Source organism: Zalophus californianus, chromosome 7, assembly GCF_009762305.2.
Source record: "Zalophus californianus isolate mZalCal1 chromosome 7, mZalCal1.pri.v2, whole genome shotgun sequence".
NCBI classification, from domain to species: Eukaryota; Metazoa; Chordata; class Mammalia; order Carnivora; family Otariidae; genus Zalophus; species Zalophus californianus.
The window spans coordinates 112,947,450-112,967,014 of record NC_045601.1 but is presented as its reverse complement, the minus strand read 5'-3'; the positions used below and the strand labels follow the sequence as shown (position 1 = coordinate 112,967,014).

At 55.9% G+C, this 19,565-nt stretch overlaps 1 protein-coding gene across 1 annotated transcript in view; it reads right to left on the bottom strand.

The window, feature by feature from the left end:
* MDGA1 (MAM domain containing glycosylphosphatidylinositol anchor 1) overlaps window positions 1-17,868 on the bottom strand; it is a 57,675-nt gene extending 39,807 nt beyond the window's left edge. Inside the window, exon 1 of the mRNA XM_027603966.2 lies at window positions 17,637-17,868. Coding sequence (XP_027459767.1) covers window positions 17,637-17,703 — 67 coding nt within the window. The 5' untranslated portion in view covers window positions 17,704-17,868. The remainder of the gene's footprint in view (window positions 1-17,636) is intronic.
* Window positions 17,869-19,565: the final 1,697 nt, after the last annotated feature.

The following is a 19,565-nucleotide window of genomic DNA, read 5'->3' as shown; positions in this document are numbered from 1 at the left end:
CTGGGCCCACAGAGAGAATGGGATGGTGGCAGGCGGATGGGAATCCTTTCTAACCAAACCTGTAAGAACTGGTTGGAGTCCTCACTCCAGCACTTAACGTGACTAAACTCCCATTCTGCTGTATAAAAGAGGCCAATAATATTATGCTCACAGTGCCTCACTGAGACGGCATACCAGAAAGCTCCATGTAAACTGTAAAGTTTTGCCCAGATCAGGTACTTATTAGGCGCCGAGAGACCCAAATGTGGCTTCGGGAAGCAAACACTGGAAGTTAAGAAACAAGCCATAATGCATCTATTAAACCCGGGGAAATAAATTCGGAGGATAAAACCACGGTGGCTGGGCTGTGCACAAAGCTGGCTTAGTTTTTGTAGTGCGACCCAGCAGAGCGAAATGAGAACCATAAAACTATGCCTATCCTATGACCTATTAGGCAATCTCACTTTGGGGAATAGGCCCCAAGGAAATAATTTAAAAGGAAAAAGTAATTCACATAAGGATATTCACGGCAGAGCTCTCTAGAAGCAGGGGAAACTGGCACCTGCCCAAACTCTCCGCCACAGAGAAATGGTGACCCAACTCCAGCACATCGATGCAGGGGGTGCCCTGCAGCCATTAAAGTGACAGGGCTGAGAGCTCAGTCAATACTGCGAGACGTGCGTGGGAGATAAAGTCAGCCGACAGTGCAGAACGGACGACTGTTTACCGCTACATAAAAATGTATTGACAGGTATGGGCAGGGAATTTAGAAAGAACGGTTAATGTTTGATGGTCATTGGGTTCCTTTTTTTTCTTTTTTTTTTTTTTTCCATGAGGTTGTTTAAGTGGGTAATAATAACAATACAACCCTGAAAGCAAAATCAATCCTGTGGCTTGAGAGCACGTGGGGCCTTAGACCCCAGGACGGAAGGGCAGGGGAGGGGAGGACAGAGTTTCTGGAGAGCCTCCAAGGGTCCCACCCCCAGGCACTGTGGGTTTCGGGGACTTGTCCCCTACCCCAGGGTGGGGTGGAGTTAGAGGTGCCATGACCTGACTGCGTGAAACGTCTTAAAGCCACCTCCCCACAGTTCTCCAGACTGGCCTTCACCCCACCCAGCTCAGGAGGTGGCAGGAGGATTAGCTCTGAGGTTTAAAAATCAGGGAGCAGAGATGTAAGGGCCTGATTTGCTGTATGCCTCTCTCTGCATCCAGTGACCTCAGGAGGACAGCAGTTACCATCCCCCAGCACCCCACGGCCTGAGTCATTCCTCACCCCATTCCCATTAGTGAAAGCACACTATTCCCTGCCATCAGCTGGAAACAATCCTCGCCCCTTCTCTTACACCCCACACCCAACCCACCAGCAAGCCCTCTCAGCTGCCTTCAAAACGGATCCCCAATCTGACCCCTGCTATACCACCCTACTTTTAGCCATCACCATCTTCTGCCTGGATTTCGACAGCAGCCTCCTGATAGGTCTACTCTGCTTCCTCCTTTGCCTAGTACAGTCTGTTCACCACAAGAAACCAAAGGGATCCCTTTACAGCACTAAGTCAGGCCCTGTCCTTCCTCTGCTCAAAACCCTACCACGGCTCCCACCTCACATGCAGTCGAAAGGCAACACTTTTTTAATAGGCTGTCACATCCCCTGTCATCTGCTCCCAACCCCACTTATGTTTTACTGCCCCCTGGCACTGTGGTCACACTGCTCTCAGATCTGTTGTTCTTCAAGCAGGCCAAAACCACTCCTACCTCAGGGCCTTTGCACTTGCAGCTTCCGCTGCCGGATTATTCTTCCCCAGATTTCCAGAGCTCACTCCCTCACCTCCTTCAGCTGTGTTTTCAGGGAGGCCTTCCCTGACCACCCTATTTCAGACAGCTTGCGTGCCCCCACTTCTACTACTTTCAATCCCTTTCCCTACTTTGTGTGTTCCTCATAACACTCATCAACACCTGCATATTAAACAGTCACTTGTTCATTCTTTACCTGTGTCCCTTTCAAAAGGTAAACATCCCTGGGAGGGAAAGCATGTTAAATCCCTGAAAAGGATGAGCAATCTTTTCTTTCCAAGAGTCAATGCAGGAAGCATCAAGTTGGGGAACACATTTTCTTTAGCATTGGGTACATTTATAAATCAAGAAATGCCATACCTGCCCTCCTGTTAAGTATTCTCATTATTTTTTTTCTACATCACTGAACAGTTTCACTCCTTTTTTGGCTAAAACTTTAGAAACCACATAAGTGGCATGCACCGTAGGATCTGATTATAATGCTGAGCCTCCGAACAACCTATAAATGATTTGGAACCCAGTAGGTCGGGGGAGAAAAGTGAAGGACTTGGGGAGGGGGGAGGCCAATTGGACCAGAGTTCAATCACAGCCAGAGACAGAAAAGTCATTGCCCTTAGGAAGCTCCTAGGGGCTGAGGAGGTGGGGGCGGGAGGGGCTGCCTCTTAGGAGGAAAATGAGGTCTGGGAGAGGCAGTGGTGCAGTAAAGGCCTGGGTGCAAAACACACCTGTCTCCCAACCTACAAAGTGGCTCTAAGGGAACATTCTGGCTATAAATTTCCCCAAGAGGAAGATGGGAGGAGGGCTAGAATTCCGCCACCCTTTCTCCCCGACCAGGGTCTCTGTCTTGCTCCCTCTTCTCCCTAATAATGTGTCACACGCTGGTACATAGAGCCTCACGTGCAGCTTCCCTGGTGGCAGTCTCTGTGACTCACTAGCTTCCCGAGCCAGGCCCAGGCATGGGCATCACTCACTTAGCAGGGCCGCCTCTGAACAGCCGCCATCACTGACCCCCCGTGTGCCAGGCATCGGGCTAAGAATGGCTTTCCACGCGCTCCCACTGCCTATTCACCACAGCCCCCGGGGAAGGCGCTGTGACCGCCATCTTGAAGCTTGTGCGTGAGGCACAGGGCATAACCTGCCCAAGATCACACAGCCAGGGAGTGGCTGAGGCAGAACCTGAACCCAAATCTGTGTCCAAAGCCTCTGCTCCTTCACGCCACATTCTCCCACCTGGGAGAGATGATTATTCATCCACTTTGATATATTTAGTTGCTGGCTTCTGAAATTAGACCTTGGTGGTGTCATGGAGCCTGGCAAATCATGTGCAACAGCTGACCTCAGAGCTGCTAGTCACTGACACCTGAGTGTGAAGAACGTCTCTGGTTACTTCCCTCCCTGCGGACTGGCGCAAGAAAGAAAGAAACAGTGGGGGGGAGGGGGCTGGTGTAGCTGTAGGACCATTTGGCTGACCCTTCCCAGAATCCTCCTCTCCCGTTGCCATGGCGTCACCTCTGCAGAGGCCTGCGCCCTGGCGGTGAGGGTGAGGTGGGGCCAAAGGAAGCTACCTGGAAAAAAAGGAGCTAGCCTGTTCATGGGGTCCCTCTGGAAAAGGGGGCCGCAGAGGCGTCAGTCCTGAGACCCTCAGTCACCAGGGCCACCCTCAGGTAGAAGGGAGAAGTGATTCTCAGGAGGAAGTGAGAAAGATCGGCAGAGGTGTGTCAGGGAGGTGACAAGAAGGATCTGGAAGGGTGGGGAAACTGAGGCACCCAAGGACGCCTGGACCCTGCAAGGACTGGATACTTGATAGCATTAGCCCAGTGCCTGGCAAATAGTGTGTCCTTAATGAATGTCAGTCAGAGCTGTCATTATTGTAAGTGCTCAAGAGAGACTTCCTGGGTCAGAGAGCAGTGAGCCCCCCATTTGCCCAGACCAGGAACGAAGCCTGAGTACAGCACCAGTAAGATGCACTCAGGGCTCCTGTGGCGACGGGCTCTCCACCCTGCACAGCAGCTTTTCCAAAGTGTCAGCTCCCCTCCAAGCCTGAGCAGCTCTGCTCCTGCAAGGCCGGCTGGCGAGGGCTTCAGGAGAAGAATAGACCCTCCTGCCACTCAGCCCAGCTGGGGCCACTGTCCATGGGCCCGGCCCAGCCCCCATCCTGGCATGGGTGCAGTGGGTGAGCGCACGCCTGGCACAGGCCCCAGTGCCCGGGAGAGAGGCTCCGAGCAGGCGGCTTTGTATTTTGTGAAAACCAAATCCACAACTGAGCTCTCCAGCCAAGCCGGGCCTGCTGGGAAGGCTGACGGGCCTCTCTTCCCGTCCCCCTGCTGGGTCCCGCCCTCCCCGCCTCAGCCCCCACCCCAGGAACCATGGGGAGCACCAGCTGCCACCCTGGCTGGCATGGGGGGCCGAGGGAGACAGGCCTGGGCCCATCCCCCCCCACCCTGACCCCCTTCCTGCCTAGAATAAATTGGAATACAAATCAGAGGGAAACGCTTTCCTCTGTTTGAACAAATTGCTATGGATTCCTCCCTGTCTCAGGTCAGGCCTCGCAATGGGGGATATTTTCACTCGCCGACTGCTAATAGACTCAGGAGAAGCTGCTGGATCGATGGAGGCCGGGGAAAATTAGCCAGGAGCTCCAGGCCAGCCTCGGCCTGCCCCTGGCCCCCACTTCAGGTCTCCTAGAAGTGGGGGGTGGCGGAGACCAGCCATAACCCAGGCTGGACATAAGCACTGTCTGACAGCCCAGAGTGGTGAATGTCCGTTCCTGCCCCCCGCCTGGGAACCAAGGGCTGCCTGGCGGGGCAGGGGGATAAAGGTGGACCCCGAGAAGTTCCCCCAAAGAGGTCTGCAGTCTCCCAACATGTACACGCTTGGCCCCCTGCACATAGGTGCACGTTCTTGGGTGTATCACCATGCATATACACACCTTCAGCACATGTATGCCTTCGTATATTTAAGGTACACACAAAAATACAAACTGAGTACACATGCACAGGATAGAGAGAACCCAGGGGGATGTATTTCAGCTCCTATCGAGGTACCCAGTGGGAGCAGTTTATCTCATGCCAGTGGTCACACACGCACGCGTGCACACACACACACACACACACACACACACACACACTGATCACCAGAGCTCCCCACCCAATTACCTCCTTTTGCCTCTCAGCCTGGCTCTCTAGAGCCACTCCTTACACCTGTCCCAACTCCCACAGAGTGAGGGGAAGGAGACTGCGAGGGATGCAGCCCACTGAGCCCCAGACAGCCTCATAGCCCCTGCTCCTTCAGCCCGAGAAAGTGAGGGAGTGAGTCAGACAGGGGTGTGAATGCTTCAGGCACATAAGGGCATCCCTCAGTACTGCACCCTCCCGGCACTGCCCGAGGCCACTGTGGCAACAGGCAGTGCCAGAGGCCATGGCCATATGGGGGAGCTAGGGGAGACAAGAGGGGAGGGGAGAGCTCACTGCAGCCTCTGAATGCCCTGGAAGGAGGTGGGATGGCTTGATCACGAGAAAGCCACTCATGTCTCCTGCTGGCTGCCCTAGCCCATGGGAAGCCACACACACACACACACACACACACACACACACACATTAGTTTGGTGTGACTCTGCCTCTGGCCACTGGTTTCTGCCTCTAAAAACTGACCAGTTAGGGACAGCTGACCTCTTAGCTTCCTTGATTCCAAGCTGGGCTCCCTATTTGCTGTGTGGCCTGAGGGCTTCTCTTGCCCCTTCGCTGCCTCAGGCTTCTCTTCCGACAAATGACTGGTTCTGTCCTAAGAACCCTCCTGGCTCTGACTCCACGAGCTGGTAATTCTAGGTCATCTCTTTGTCTTGCTCTCTGCTGTATCTTCAGCACCTAGAACAGTGTCTGGCACATAGGAAGTACTCAATAAATATTTGATGAATTAATTAATCTCAGGTGGATAATGAACTGATACAAAAATTCACAACAGGATGGAGGTGCTCTGATCTGGATCTATAAGTCCCAGGGATATTCAGGGGTGCGGGCTAGCCTAGTCATTGCCCACGGGAGGAGGTTTGGTTCCTGGAGAAGGAAATAGACAGAATACAATCAACTCTATTACTCACGTGGAATTCTGCCTGCAGAGAGCTAGTCTCGGAGGTTGTCCCCACCTCTTTCTTAGTTTTGAATTCAGCAGGTGGGGAGCTAAAGATCATGCCTCTCATGGCAATGCCTAAAAGACCTGTGGACTCTGAGTTTGTCCTCAATGATTCCCCAACCCTGCCCTCCCCAAGTGTGAGGCTCCCGCCATCCTTCAGTGACAGCCTGGATTCTATCAGGAAGGTCTTGGGGAAATCGATGTGCTGGGGTTCTGCTCACAGAATCCAAGGAAGTAAATGAGCAGCTCACAGGTCTGATGGCCGCAGGGGAGAGTGTTCAGCCTGGAGTCAGGGCTTACATGTGCATCCAGAAGACAAGACCTAAGAACAAAGAGCTCAGCAAAACAGGCTGGATCTGAAAAAACAAGGGGGATGGCTTAGACAGGATGTAGTACAAGCTGTCGGTGCCTGCCGCCACCCTCTTCCCCTAACCACTTGATTGCACACTGGCCAGAAGCTGCTTCTCTCTGCCTGAGGCTGTCTCTGGCCACTAGAGCTTACACGGCATGTGGACGGGGCTGTAAGTACCAGGAAATTAATACCCCCGGAGCAGCCCTCAACCAATGACAGATTGGAGCTGGCATATATATGCCCCAGCTCCCTCACCACAGTGGGAGAACTCTGGTGTGTTTACAGTGTCCCAGAGGTCCCCAATGGGACATGGTGACTGGCTTGACAAAAGCCAACCTTTTCTTGGTTCCCTTTGCTTGCCTGTCTTACGTCTCCATTTCCCTACCAGAGTTTCCCAGGCTCACCTGCCAAATAAATTACCTCACTTGGCTTCTTATCTCAAGGTCTGCTTCTGGGGCACCCAAATGAAGACTGAGAGTCCAAGCCAGTTCTGATCATCATGATGTCCACTATTAAATCTCTCACATGGCTATGACCCAGAACCCTCATATTGCTTAACCATCACACCCACAAACATCACATAACTGACCATGGTCCCCAACCTCGACCCATTACTTCCTCAGAATCTTCCTTGTCTGAGTACCAACACTTCAAGATCCAACTCATCTGATCAACAGGCCAAAAGGCCTGAGGGCTGCCAGGTATTCCCAGAGCAACCTTCTGGTAACAGTGTCTATGGTTCTGCTGGCTCACTTGTTAATAATTCTAAGGTGGGACTTAGGCAGTATGACAGAGATGTTGGACCTGGTGGGGCCTGGCAGCAACCTCCAGTTCTCACTGCCAAACCAGCTAGCTGCCTCCTCTACCCACAAGGGGGACCTCCTTGAGATTTTCATTAACAGCTGCTAAAATCTAAGCCAGAGTCTTGAACTGGGAGCGAGCCCCAGATCCTATAGTCCAGATACAAAGAGGCCTGGGAATAAGAAATAGGGTTCAGTGGGGGGTGAGGGGGAATTATGGACATAAAAGAGCTTATAAATGCCATGCGGACATGTCCTGGCTTCTCCTGAACCTATAAGGTGATACTGAAGAATGAGCAAGATCTAGCTATAGAGTCCCTTGGCACGGCTTTTAACTTCAGCCTTGGTACCTAATTGCTGTGTGACCTCAACAAGCCACTTGCCTTCACTGGTCGCAGTTTCTTCCTGCCCTGAATCTCAAGGATCTGCTTCTGGGTCACTTAAGGCTACTGGCTAGCAGCTGAGCTCACTCCTTGCCACACCCTCTGGCCCCAACTCATGGGCTTCCTTCTGCCTACCCTCTGGCCTTATTCCAAAAAGGAGAGAAGAGCCAGGCCTTGCCACCTCCAACCTGCCTTGTGGGCCTCTGTATTTTACTAGAAGTTAAACTGACCTCCCCAAGGTCTCCCTGCATTTCACTGAAACCCCAGAACCAAACACAGGTAGATGAGGCCACCGGAATCCAGCCTCCTACCTCCTGATGTCCCTCTCAGAGTTTCTTAAGAACCACATAGGGGAAAAATCTCAGGGCCAAACAGATGTTCAAGTTCAGCTCAGAGGCCTCAGCTCCTGAATCTTACTGATTAGAGATGATGTTATGGCAAGTTGAAACAAGGTCAGACAATGAGAAGTTCCCAGCAACAAGGACCAGAGACCCTGAGCAAACAGCAGTGGAGTAGCCTGGTCTCGGGTGGGTTGTGGGTCTGACAGGGAGAAAGATAAGCTAGATCACTTCCACAGTGCAGTCCCTGAATTCCAGTATGGACCCTCAGTTTCTGGTCTAAAAATCAGGAGGGTCCTCAGAACGCTCCTGTGGCTATGACTCAAAGGAGCCACCGGCTAGTGGAAAGAGGTACCAAGCAACAGAAATGAACAAATTCGGGCAAGCGTGAGTGGTGGGAGGAGGGGGAGGGAGCAAGAGCAGATGAGAAGTGGGACCCCTCATGAACGTCTGTCTCTTCCTTGTGCCTCTCGGTCTTCTCTCTGGGCATCCTCAGAGCACTCAGAGCCGCCCAGCCCACCTGAGCTAGCCTGGCAGGGAGGGGTGATAACAGCATTCACATCCATCTAAATCCTTTCTCATTTTAAGAGATGCCAACGGGCCCTGAGGTGGGGATTTGTGGTTAAGACTACTCATTACCTACCCAATATCTATTCACCTATTCTAACCAAACCTCATGTTTTCTTAGGTGAGAATGTGCCCATCTAAAAGACTTCTTAAAAATAAATAAATAAATAAATAAATAAATAATAAAATAATAAAATAAAATAAAATAAAAGACTTCATTTCTCAGCCTCCCTTGCAGCTAAGACTAGCCAGTGTGATGTACGCAGAAGTCATTGGAAGGGGGCTCCTGGAAAAGTTCTTTAAGAGAAGCTGACTCAGCTGGTAGGTCCACGCTTTTAGATGTTCCTCCCTTCCTCCTGCCTGGAATGTGTCATGATGGCTGAGCCCCAGCAACCCTTTGGAGACTTTGAGGCAAAACACTCTATGGCTGGAGTTCTTTAAATATACATTTATATCCCAATGCCTGGTTCTTATTCCCAGACATTCTGATTTAATTGCTACGGGGTATGACCTAGGCATTGGGATTTTTAAACATTCGCCAGGTAATTCTAACATGTGGCAGAGTTTGAGAAGCACCACTCTAAGAAGGAGAGCACAGCAATAAGATGGAAGGGAGTCTGGATCTAAGGAGTCTGGATCTAAGGCTAAGGAGTCACCATAGCAGTCATGGAGAGCCTACCTCTTGACTTAAGAAGGTCAACTTTAACTTATTGGAGGCTCTGTAGTTGGGTCTTTGTTTCTGGCAACAGAATGTGATGTCTATCTGATATAGGACCGAGGGTCCTCACGCTGCTCCCATCAGCCAGCCCATCCTCCACAACACAGGCCACCAAAAATGGCCAGATACCACCCTCAGGAACCTCACACGTGGGGCAGCAGACAGACCCTAGACTTAGCACGAGCCGGCTTGAGTTCAAATCCTTACTCCACTACCTGTTAATCGTACAGCCTTAGGCAAGTCACTTAGGCAAGCTTCTCCACCTGGAAAATGAGGGCTGTGGAAAAGACTGCATTCTCCCGTTTCCCTGTGAGCTCCTTGGAGGCAGGTGCCCTCCCCCTCTGCAGCCACAGCACCCACCACCCTTTCAGACACTTAGCATATACTTATTAAATATTTGCTTGGTTTACGCTGAATGGCTGGGACGTGGCCCAGCTCTGAAATTTTCATTTTCTCTAAACCAAAAAGAGAAAAGAATAAACAACAGGGCAACATTTCAAAATGGTAACAGAATTTACCTACTGAAAATCAATGAAAAGAGTTTCTGGGGCAGTGTCTTTCCGGCTCTTGAGGTTCAGGACTGGAAATCCCCCCGTTCCAAGCAGGGGGAGGGGCTGGTCTCCCAAGCCCGTGACCTGGACTTGCCAGTTAGAACTATTAAACTACAAAGCCTCCCTGCTCATCATTTACAAAATAATAAGTGTGGGGTTTTTGTTTTTTTTTTAAGACCCCAGGGTCCAGATGAGCTTGGCTGAATCAAAGCTTGGGCGGTGACCTGGAAAACCCAGAAATGCCCTCAGAAAGCCCAAGGGAAGAAGACATCTGTTTGGGCCTGACTCATTCGGATGCATGGTCTACACCAGCTGTGCCCAAGAATCAAATGGAGAGCTCTTTACGAACACAGCTGCCTTGATGCCACCTGCAGAGCTTCTGATTCGGGAGGTCTGGGGGTGGAGCCAGGCATCTCTCGTTGGAAAAGCTCTCCAGGTGGTTCTGAGATGCCCCTGGGGTTGAGAACCACTTCTCTACACAGCTTCCAACCCTCCAGATAATCAAAGTCTTTTTCAGCTGAGTTTCTGGCACTGGAAAGGAACCAACAAGAGCCTGGGGTGGAATCTGCAAAGCTGGCCAAGCAGCGCCCTCCTGCCCGCCCAAGTCACTACCCACTGACGGAGACCACCGCCCCTGCGGCCCCAGCTTCCCACGGGCAGGAGGCAGGGTCCAGGGAGCAAGGACTGCTGTTCAGCCCCTCCCCGGCCGGCCACGTTTCTCAAAAGCGCAGCCTGCACCTCCTGCCTCCACACGCCACCCACACACACCTGGGGCTCCCTACCATCTGCCTGCCACCCCCTCTGCTCTTGGGAAACACAGTCCCCAGAGTTCACCTGAGAGTTTACAAAGCGTTATCACTGCTGGGCTTCTCTGTAATCCCAAGAGGCAGGCATGCCTGAACCAGCCTTCCAGAGAGGGAAACTGAGGCTCAGAAGCGAGGTTCCGGGGCCAGAGCCCCACACAGGCGGCAAGTTACCCACTTGGCCCTCCAACCCAAGTCGGCCATTTGAGTCCTGCGTCTCTCCTGCGTGCCCTTGGTATTCGAAGAGTGACGCAGACCAGCAGCCCGGGCAGCACCCAGGAGTGTGTCAGAAATGCAGAATCTCTGCCTAGGCCCAGACCCACTGAATCAGCATCTGCGTTTTCACAAAAGCCCCAGGGGAGTCCTGTTGGCTCTCGAGGAGCCCTGCTCGGGGCTGCAGCTGCCTCCCTGCCAACCCCCCAGCCCCTAGACGGCCCTTACTCTGTCTCCTCCTCCACCTCAGCTCCCACCGACTCCGTCCCTTCTCCTCGTTTCTGGTCCCTGTCCCGTCTTGGGTCTCCTCCCAACCCCCTGATGCCACCTACTCTGTCTCTTTTCATGCCTCCCACTCCCAGGGTGCTGGTCTCAGTCCAGTGCCCCTCATTCTACTCTCTCCTCCCTGGCAGTTTTAGTCCATTCACGATTTCAACCCACATCGTTCTGTGCACATAAATCCAGGTGTGCAAATCTGCCTCTCGCTATGATCGCTCTCCTGTGCATGAACACTTATGTCCATTTACCCCGCCAACATCTCTCCCAGACATCCTACACCGGGATCCCGTGAACTTCAAAACTGCACCGGCATTGTTGTTAAAAGAAAACGATGCATTGAGCCCTGGCTGAGAGCCGAGCCCGGGGCTCAGGGCCTCCCAGGCTGTCTCACTGCCTGCTTATCACAAACCCACGCTGTGCGTTCGACTGTCTCTATCCGACAAGCAGAGAAGCCGTGCCTTCCACAGCTGAGGTAACTTCTCAGGCTCTCGTGGCTGGTGCAGGGCAGAGCTGGGGTTCGGACCCGGTTTCTTACCCAGAAGTCCCGGCTCTTAACTCCGTCACTCCACTGCCCCACACCTGCCCGACTTCCGTGGCCTTTGCTGTACCTCACCGCCATTGCATGCTCAACCTCAGAGCCATTGGCAGGCCTAACTCTTGCCTACACTCTTCCTGAAGCACTTGTGGAAGCTAATGATCATATTGTTCATCGTTTACTGCCTATCTCTCCTCGGTTTGGATGCAAAATCTCCAAGAGTAAGAGCTTGTTTCTCTCGTCAGATATCTCCAGTGTTCCATCCAGAGCCTTCACTTAGGTGTTTGTTCAATGACCACAGTCCCTGTACCCACTCCCTCCTGTCCACCCTCCCGGCCACCACCCTGGATCAAGTTCTCCCTATAGCTTCCCTGGACAACTCCAGGACCTCCTGCCCAGTTTCCCTCCTCCTGGCCATATCCTTTTTAAAACACGCAGCTGCACAGCGACCTGAAAGATGGCTCACGTCAGCCCATTTCTCTGCTCGAGAACTTCGTGGCAGCTTCTCCCACACCCAGGATTCCAGCCTACTCCCCCCAAGCACAGGCTATGTAGTCAGCTCTGGGTTTGAGCCCAGCTCTGTCGCTCGGACAAGTGACTTCATCTTCCTGAGCCCTCGGTTTACTTTTTGGTAGGAGGGGCTGACAACAACTCACTCAAGGGGCAGTGGTGAGGATTAAAGACAATACACGTTTGTGATCTCAGCCTCTGTAGGAAACGTGAGCGGTTGTTATCATTCCTTAGCGGTTCCAACTCTAACTGCCCATTCCTTTTCAGCCTGTCCTCCAGCCTGACTGAGTGGGGGCAGAGGCATTGAAACAGTGAGGAAGGCACACGACACTTACACGCCTATAAGGGATTGTTGTTAAAACCAATGAGGCTCCCTGAAAGATTCATTCCTCTTTGCACAAAAGGATGCCTGAAAGAACCCTCACTAAATTCATGGCGGGGTGTCGAGTTTTACTTTCCTCCTTATAATTTAATATATTCTCCGATTGTTACATGTTACTCATTGACTTGGGGAAAAGAGAGATTTCATTGTTTAAAAAAGGATTCCTCTGGGTTAAGCACTGCTCTTGCCTCCTGTATCAGCACTGAAATGTAATCGGGCCCCTTCATACCCAGTTCCTGCCATGGGCAGATGTGTGCCTGCAAAGCAAAGTCTTCTGAGAAGGGGAGGAAGACGAAGAACAAGGGCCACACCCCAGGTTCACAAAGAGGCAGCTCCGCAAGGGCAACAGTCCCTGCTCTGCACACAGCCCCACCTGGGCAGGATCCCACAGAGCTGAGACCCACCACAGAGCTCTCCTGCGGCACTGGGTGCAGGAAGCGTGGTTTTGGCCACAGGCAAGTGCCGTGGGACACTGGGGTGAGTACGTGGGAGGTGGAGGGGGCCCAGAGCTTCAGCCGGCCCTAGGGAGCCCCCATGGGCCCCAGGCTGAGGAATTAGATTAACTCTCAGCACACCAGGAGGCTTGAGGCCCAGGGAGCCCAGGAAAGACAATGTGGTGGCCAAGCCCTCCCCCTGCTGGCCACATCTGGAGTGGCAGTGCCAGCAGCAGGGGGCAGCGTCCCCAGGCTGCTACACACACACTCCATGCACCTGGGGCCAAGTCAGGCTCAGGTGTCCAGAGGCACGTAGGGGGCAGGGCAAGGCTCTGCCAGGAGGTCTCATCTCCCAGTCCCGCTGTGTTGCAGGGGCATCTCCTAACCCAACATGGAGATGGAAGGCAGGTGGCAGGTAGGCGAGGGTGGGGGGGCGAGATGCAGAGTAGTCGTGGGGGGTGGGGAGGAGGAGGTGGCCGAGAGGGGTCCTCCATACTTCGGCCTGTTCCACTCTTCCCAGGCCCACCCATGCCTCCTGGGCAGCTGGAGAAGCTGGGGCTGCTCCCACTGCCCAGATTTCCACTCCCGCCCCCAGATATTGATTTCCTGCATCATTCATTTGCCGGGCCTTGGCGGCGGTGATTAGCTCCCTCCATTCTCCCTCCGGAGCAACCCCCACCCCCACCCACCCGCCTGTTCTTCCCTGTTCTAGCAAAGCAGAGCTAATACCAGGCTTTAAATGAGGCTTTGCCACCCGGCCCTGGCAACTCACAGCCAAGCCTGGCAAATTACAAGTGGGCCCTTGGCGTGGCCCCAGCACACCCACTCAAGGGTGCTTTCCTGGCTAATAACATTCTAACCACCCCCTCACCAGGGCCCCCACCCAGCCAGGAAACAGATTCCCAGCCTGCAGTGTAGGATGGGACATCATGCCGATCTTGACCCAAAGTGGGGCTCTCTAGCCTGCTGCTGGGCCTGGGGAGCCCTCGGCTGGCTCAGCAGCCAACATCAACTTCAGCGGGAAAATGTGGGGTGGGGGGGGCGGGCAGGGATACAGTGCTGGCAAGGCAAACAAACCAGCCGGCTTTGGTGGAACAAGGCCCCGTCTCTCCCTCATGCTGTTTCTGTAACTGGGAAGGAAGAAGGAACAGAGGTTTGAACCTTCTTGAGGACATTTAGAAAACCCCAAGCCTTCTGTTAGCCCTAGGGCACCAGAATTTTCTGATGCCATGCCTTCTCCAGGGGGAGAGTTAGATACGGACAGTCAGTCTCAAGGCACGTGGTAGAAACTCCAGTGAAAAATCCCCAGAGTACCCACCCCCAGATCAACACCCAGAAGATGGCACTGGGAGACACACTTCCTGAAATTCCTTCTCTGCACCCCTCAGAGGAAGGGAAAGAAACCTGACTTGGTGATAATTCTGTAAGCTATGTTGCTCTTGTCAAATTATTCAACATCTGTCTTCATGTTCCCACAAAAATTAGCATAGGATAGTAGTTTCTGATGACACCTTTGGTGAAATATTTTGACTTCCACCAGTAAGTTGCAAACAACCTGTCTTAAGGATAATGTCAATTCCTACTCCTGCATATTAAATAATCCAGGGGTTTGCTGTGGTTTTGTAAGGGAGAGGAATCCCACAGACCTGCCCTGGCTGGAAGTCCAGCAGCTAGGGGAGGAAAGGAAGCCGGGATGGAGGAGGGGGTGCTTTCTGATGCTCTCCACACGCAGGAGACTCTTCCTCCATCACTCTGGGGCCAGCCCACCTCCCTTGCCAGCCAGAAAACAAATTACAGGATCCACCATGGAGCACAACAAACTGGGCCAGGAGATTGGGAAGCAGGGAGGGAGGAGGGGATCGGCTCCAAATGGACCATCTGGTCCAGTACTCGGCTGCTATAGCATCTGTGCCCCCAAAGAAGAAGGGAGGCCACCTGGCCAGACTGAGCACACCTCCCCAGCCCTACTGCAGACAGCAGAGCTCAGAGCCGGCAAGAGGACCCTCAGAGGGAAGCGGCGTATAGGGTTCTGGGTACTTGCCTCCCACCAGCCTCAACAGAGACCCACAGCCCAGGCTAGATCCCGCCGGCTTTGCCCCCCTCGTCCTCCTGTTCTGCCCCCCTCTCCTCAATTTAGCTTCCAGGTTAATCTGCCACTCCTTCAGCCACACAGGCCTGGGATAGAGGGGGAAGGGGCTGGAGTTGCCTCCCCAGGACACACTGTTTTCTTTTGTGCCTGGGCTTTGAGCCTCTTCTCTGTTCTCCCCGAGGGCCCCTAGGCTGCCAGCCTAGGGCTCTGTGACTCTCCCTAAGCAGAGACCCTCAGAGTATGCCCCATTACCTTGCTGGAAAACATCCTAGACCGACTTATTGGAGGAAAAGAATTTCAAAAAACATTTCCTCAACCTCCCCCCAACCATGGCCCTTCATTCCTACAACAAATGTTTGCCCAGCTTCTGCTGTGTGCCCCGTACCACGTCGGATGCCAGGATACAATGATGGACACAAGTGACCATCCCTCACCCCTACACTCTACTCTTTCTCGAGCTGCTTCATCCGCTTTGGACCGAGAGGGAAACTGGGAGGGCAGAAGGACTACAGTCCTACAATTGTTCCCCCTTCTGCTGTCTCTGGCCAAAGCTTCTAGCATCACAAAGAACTCAGCAGCCTCTTGCCATCCTCCTTCTCCTACTAGATTGTCACTTCTCTCCATCAACCTCAACGAAGACGCTCCACTCTGCAATTCCTCTGAGGCCCCAGGCTTCTTTGGAGCCAACACCCCAAAGGCGCTGTCACCCCAGGGCCCGGGGCTGGCCCCAGTACACCCAGCTCACCTTGATTTGCTCCAAATGGAGAGCAACGAAAAGGGAGACCCAGGCACACGAGGGAGGAGAAACTACAGAAAATAGGGGGCAGATAAGCCAATGGCTAAATCCTGGCCCCAAGTCCTCTGAGATCAGAGCCCACAGACATCACTGCCCCTATCTCCCCCACCCCGCCCCCCCACTGCCCTCATTGCTGGGGCTCCCAGGCTAGGTTCAGAGTGCCCTGTGCAGCCCTGGAGAAGGCTGGAAACGCTGCAGGGGATAGAGGAGAGAGATGGCCAGGAAACGGGTTGGCCAGATCTCCCAAGGACACTTGGAGGGACGGGCAGGGGAGAGGACAGACAGCAGGGAATAATGCGAGGTCTCTGTCACCCTCAGAGCCCCTGGGGTGTGGGGAGCAGGGGGCAAAGACCTCAGTGACATCCCTTAGGCCAGCTCTTGAGGCAGTGAGGCTACGAGGAAACCTTGGGGAGAAAGAAGAGGACCCCTGTCCCCTAACCTTCCCCCGGCCCCCCGCCCCGTGTCTTCCTCTGCCCTGGGGAGGCCTTTGGGGCCGGCTCATAGGCCTCCTCCCTACAAGCCCCGCCCCCTCAGTCTCTGCTGCGCTCCTCCTCCCCCTCCCTCTTCTGGCCTCTGTAAAGGGCCAGGCAGTAAGAGACACACAAACTAATTAAGAAGCAGAGTTTGGCCAGATGCCTGGGCCTGCCTCCCCAGGGAATTAAGCCAAAGCCAGCTAACTGTGTAGGGCGGGGAGCATGTCACCTCCCAGACACCCCCTCAGGACATCCCTGCCTCTTGGGAGGCACAGCAAGGCCAGCCACCCCCAGAAGGGAGCATTTAGCATCTGTACTTGAGGCTGGCAGCTGTACACCCGGCGCCATGGTGGGGGGCAGCTGTGGGGACAATGCCTCTGCCTCCCCACCCACAGAACGGGTCAAACTCTCCTCTGATCTAAAGATGAACAATCAGACCCTGGGCCCAGGGCAAGAGGGACAGGGACCTCTCCCCACCCCAGCTACACACGATTACAAAGTGACCCACACAGACCACCCTGCAGGCAGGAGAAGGCAGAGTAAGGACCACTGGACCCCCAGACGGACTTTTGCGCGCCCTCAGAGCAGGGTACTGAAGCCTGCGAGAACTCAGAGAGAGGGTCCCTGAGAGGGGGGAGCTCTGGACGATCGTGCACAGATGATACCTGCTCTTGGGACCTTTCCCCGGGGAACACCCTCTGGAGATTGAGGAGAAGGGACACCCGGCCAGAGTCCCCTGAGCGCCGGAGAACACGGCGTAGGGACGCAGGAGCAGAGCTGCGTGGCAGGAGGCAGAGTTTGAACACGTAGCCCGATGGGTGCGTGCCGTGTTCGCGTTTCCTGGGGACGGTGGCTGAATGTGTCCGTGTGTGCGCTCAGGGAGAAGGAAGGTGGGGCTGGGGTTTTGTAGCTGAGAACCGGGGACAGGAGGAACTGGCTCAGGCTAGGTTCGAAAACGGATGCCGGGGTTTTAGGCACCCAATCCGGGGGATGCTGGCATCCGCTCTGGCCGTCAAGAAGCGAGTAAAAAGCGAAGCCGCAGCGAGAGCCGGGAAGGCGAGCCCGCCGCCCGGCCGCGGTGCCGGCAGCCAGCTCACCCGCCAGCCACGCGCAACTCCGGATCGTGCATCGCTCGGCTTCTACTTCGGCCGAGCCAGGGTAGGACCAGGTTTCCGTGCAAGTCGCTGCCCCAGGCCCAGGTTTGGATCTGTCGGGATCTCCCGAGCCGACTGGGTGTTCTCAAGGGTTCCGAGTCACTCCTGCCCCTGGCAAGGTTTGAGGAAGTGGGTCCCTCCCCCTGGCATCCCCGGCTTCACGCTAGACCCTACGACCCGTCTCCGTGCTTCGAAACAGCTAGCTCGATCTCCTCGCGCCCTGAAAAGGGCGGGGACCCGGGCATCCTCTCCAGAGTCCGAGCCGGGGTCCCCCACCAAACCCCGGCAGCGCGCACTTTGCGCCTCTTGCAAAGTTTCCGCGCGGTGCTAAGCCAGCGTGGAGCGGGACGCGGGCTCTTACCGTAGACTCCTTGTCCCCGGCAGTGGAAGGGGATCAGCGCCAGAAGTAGAAGGCAGGTCACCTCCATCTTCACGGCCGGTGCTTCATCCCCGCGAGGCGGCGCAGCCCGAGAGGTGGCGGGGGGCGCATCCGCCGGGGCCCCGCGATGCCCCCTGCGTCCCCCCTTCCCCCGAGAGGCGACGGAGGGGACGGCGGCGGCGGCGACCGAGACCAGGAGACTGAGGAGGCGGCGGCGGCGACCCGGGCTTCTCCTCTGGCGGGGCCGCTGCCCGCGTGGGGACGCAGGGGGCGCTGGCCCGGCCCCGGGTGCCTTGGCGCGCCAGGCGCAGCAGCCAGCGCCCCGGCCCGAGGAGCCCCGCCGCCGCTGCGCCCGGGGCCCCCAGGGCTGTCTGCTCCGTGTGCTGGGCGCCAGGGACCCCTCTGCGGCGGCGGGGGCGCTTCGATCCAACAGGCCACCGACGACTGACAAACTTGTCGTTTCCCCGCCCAGGGGACGCCCCTCCGCGGAGCGGGGACGGGAAGGCCCGGGCTTCGCTCGGGGTTAATCCGCTGTCACCAGTCCTGTGGCGGGTGCTGGGGTCTCAGTAGCCCGACCCAAGGGGGCCGGGTTGGGCGCCCTCCCGGAGGCGAAGGAGCCCCGGCCCCCGGCCCTCCTGAGCGGGGGAGCAGCGCTGGCTGGGTTCGGCCGAGGGGCGAGAGCCACGGGTCCCCAGGTCCGCGAAGTTAACCGAGCCACCGAGGAACCCCGGGGAGGAATCGCGCCCCGGCGCCCCCGCGGGAATCAGGAGAGCAATTCCAGCCAAGAGAGACCCCAGAAAGCGGGGAAAGGAGGAAAGTTTGAGTCGTTTGAAAAATATTCGCGCTCTCGGCGAGGCCGGGGCTGCGGCGCGGGCGCCGCTCGCCGCCTCCGCTCGCCGCGCTTCGCTCCCGTCGTCTGGCCGCGGCCGTGGCGCTCCCAGGCTCGATGCTCTCCGGAGAGCGGGGCTGCGCCGCGCCCCAAGTTGGTCGTCCCCGCCCCCGCCCGGCGGCCTCGGCCGGCGGGGGCCCCGAGCGGGCGGGGCCGGGCCGGGCTGGGCTCCCGGGCGCGGCGGCCGCTGGGCTCGGGGCCGCGGGAGCGCTCCGTTCGCTCGGCAACTTGGGCTTCGCTGTGCTGCTTTTTCCCCCCTCGGAGCTTGTCATTCCGCGCTCCCCCCACCTCCCTCCCTCCCTTCCTCCTCCCTCCTCCTCGCGTCTCCTCGTTCGGTCTCTCGCTCTCCCACCCTTTGTCGCTCGCTCTCCCGTTTGATTCCCCTCCAGTTAAAAAAAGGAGCCAATTAAAGGCAGCCCAGCTCGCCCGGCCCAGCCTCTGTCCAATTTCCTCGCCTCCCCCAGGACCAATTAGAGAAAACAAAACAGGGTTGGGGAAGCAGACTGCCTGCTTTCTTCTCTCTCTCTCTCTCTGCCCCTCCCCCTTCTCTCCCTCTCTCCGTCCCCCCACCCACCCCCCCGGCAGGAAAATGTCAGAAAGCAGAAATGGATCCATCTATCCCGAGGACAGTGGCGGAGGGACGTGGGTTTCGGCGCGGGCTCTGCAGCCGCGCGCTCGCACGCTCGCTCTTCGCCCGCCCTTGCACACAGACTGGCTGCCGAGCCGGGTGCACGGATTCCAGTATGCTCGCGGGGCAGGCACGGCCGTTCGCCCCGGGGACCGAAGCCTGCGGGGCAGTGCACACTTAGTAAATGTTTTGCACTTTTGGTGGTCGGAACTAAAGCGGGGTTCGCAGGTAAAGGCCACGGGCCGGCGTCTTTTGGGGTCCTGCAGGCGCGCGAGCCGGCCGCCAGCTGTCGGTCTGCAGGGCTGTCTGCGCGGCCCTGGCGTCCCTCCGCCCCCAGCCGAGCCCCCGCCCCTTTCCAGGAAGCCGCGGCCTCTCCCTGCTTAGGGCGTGGGGG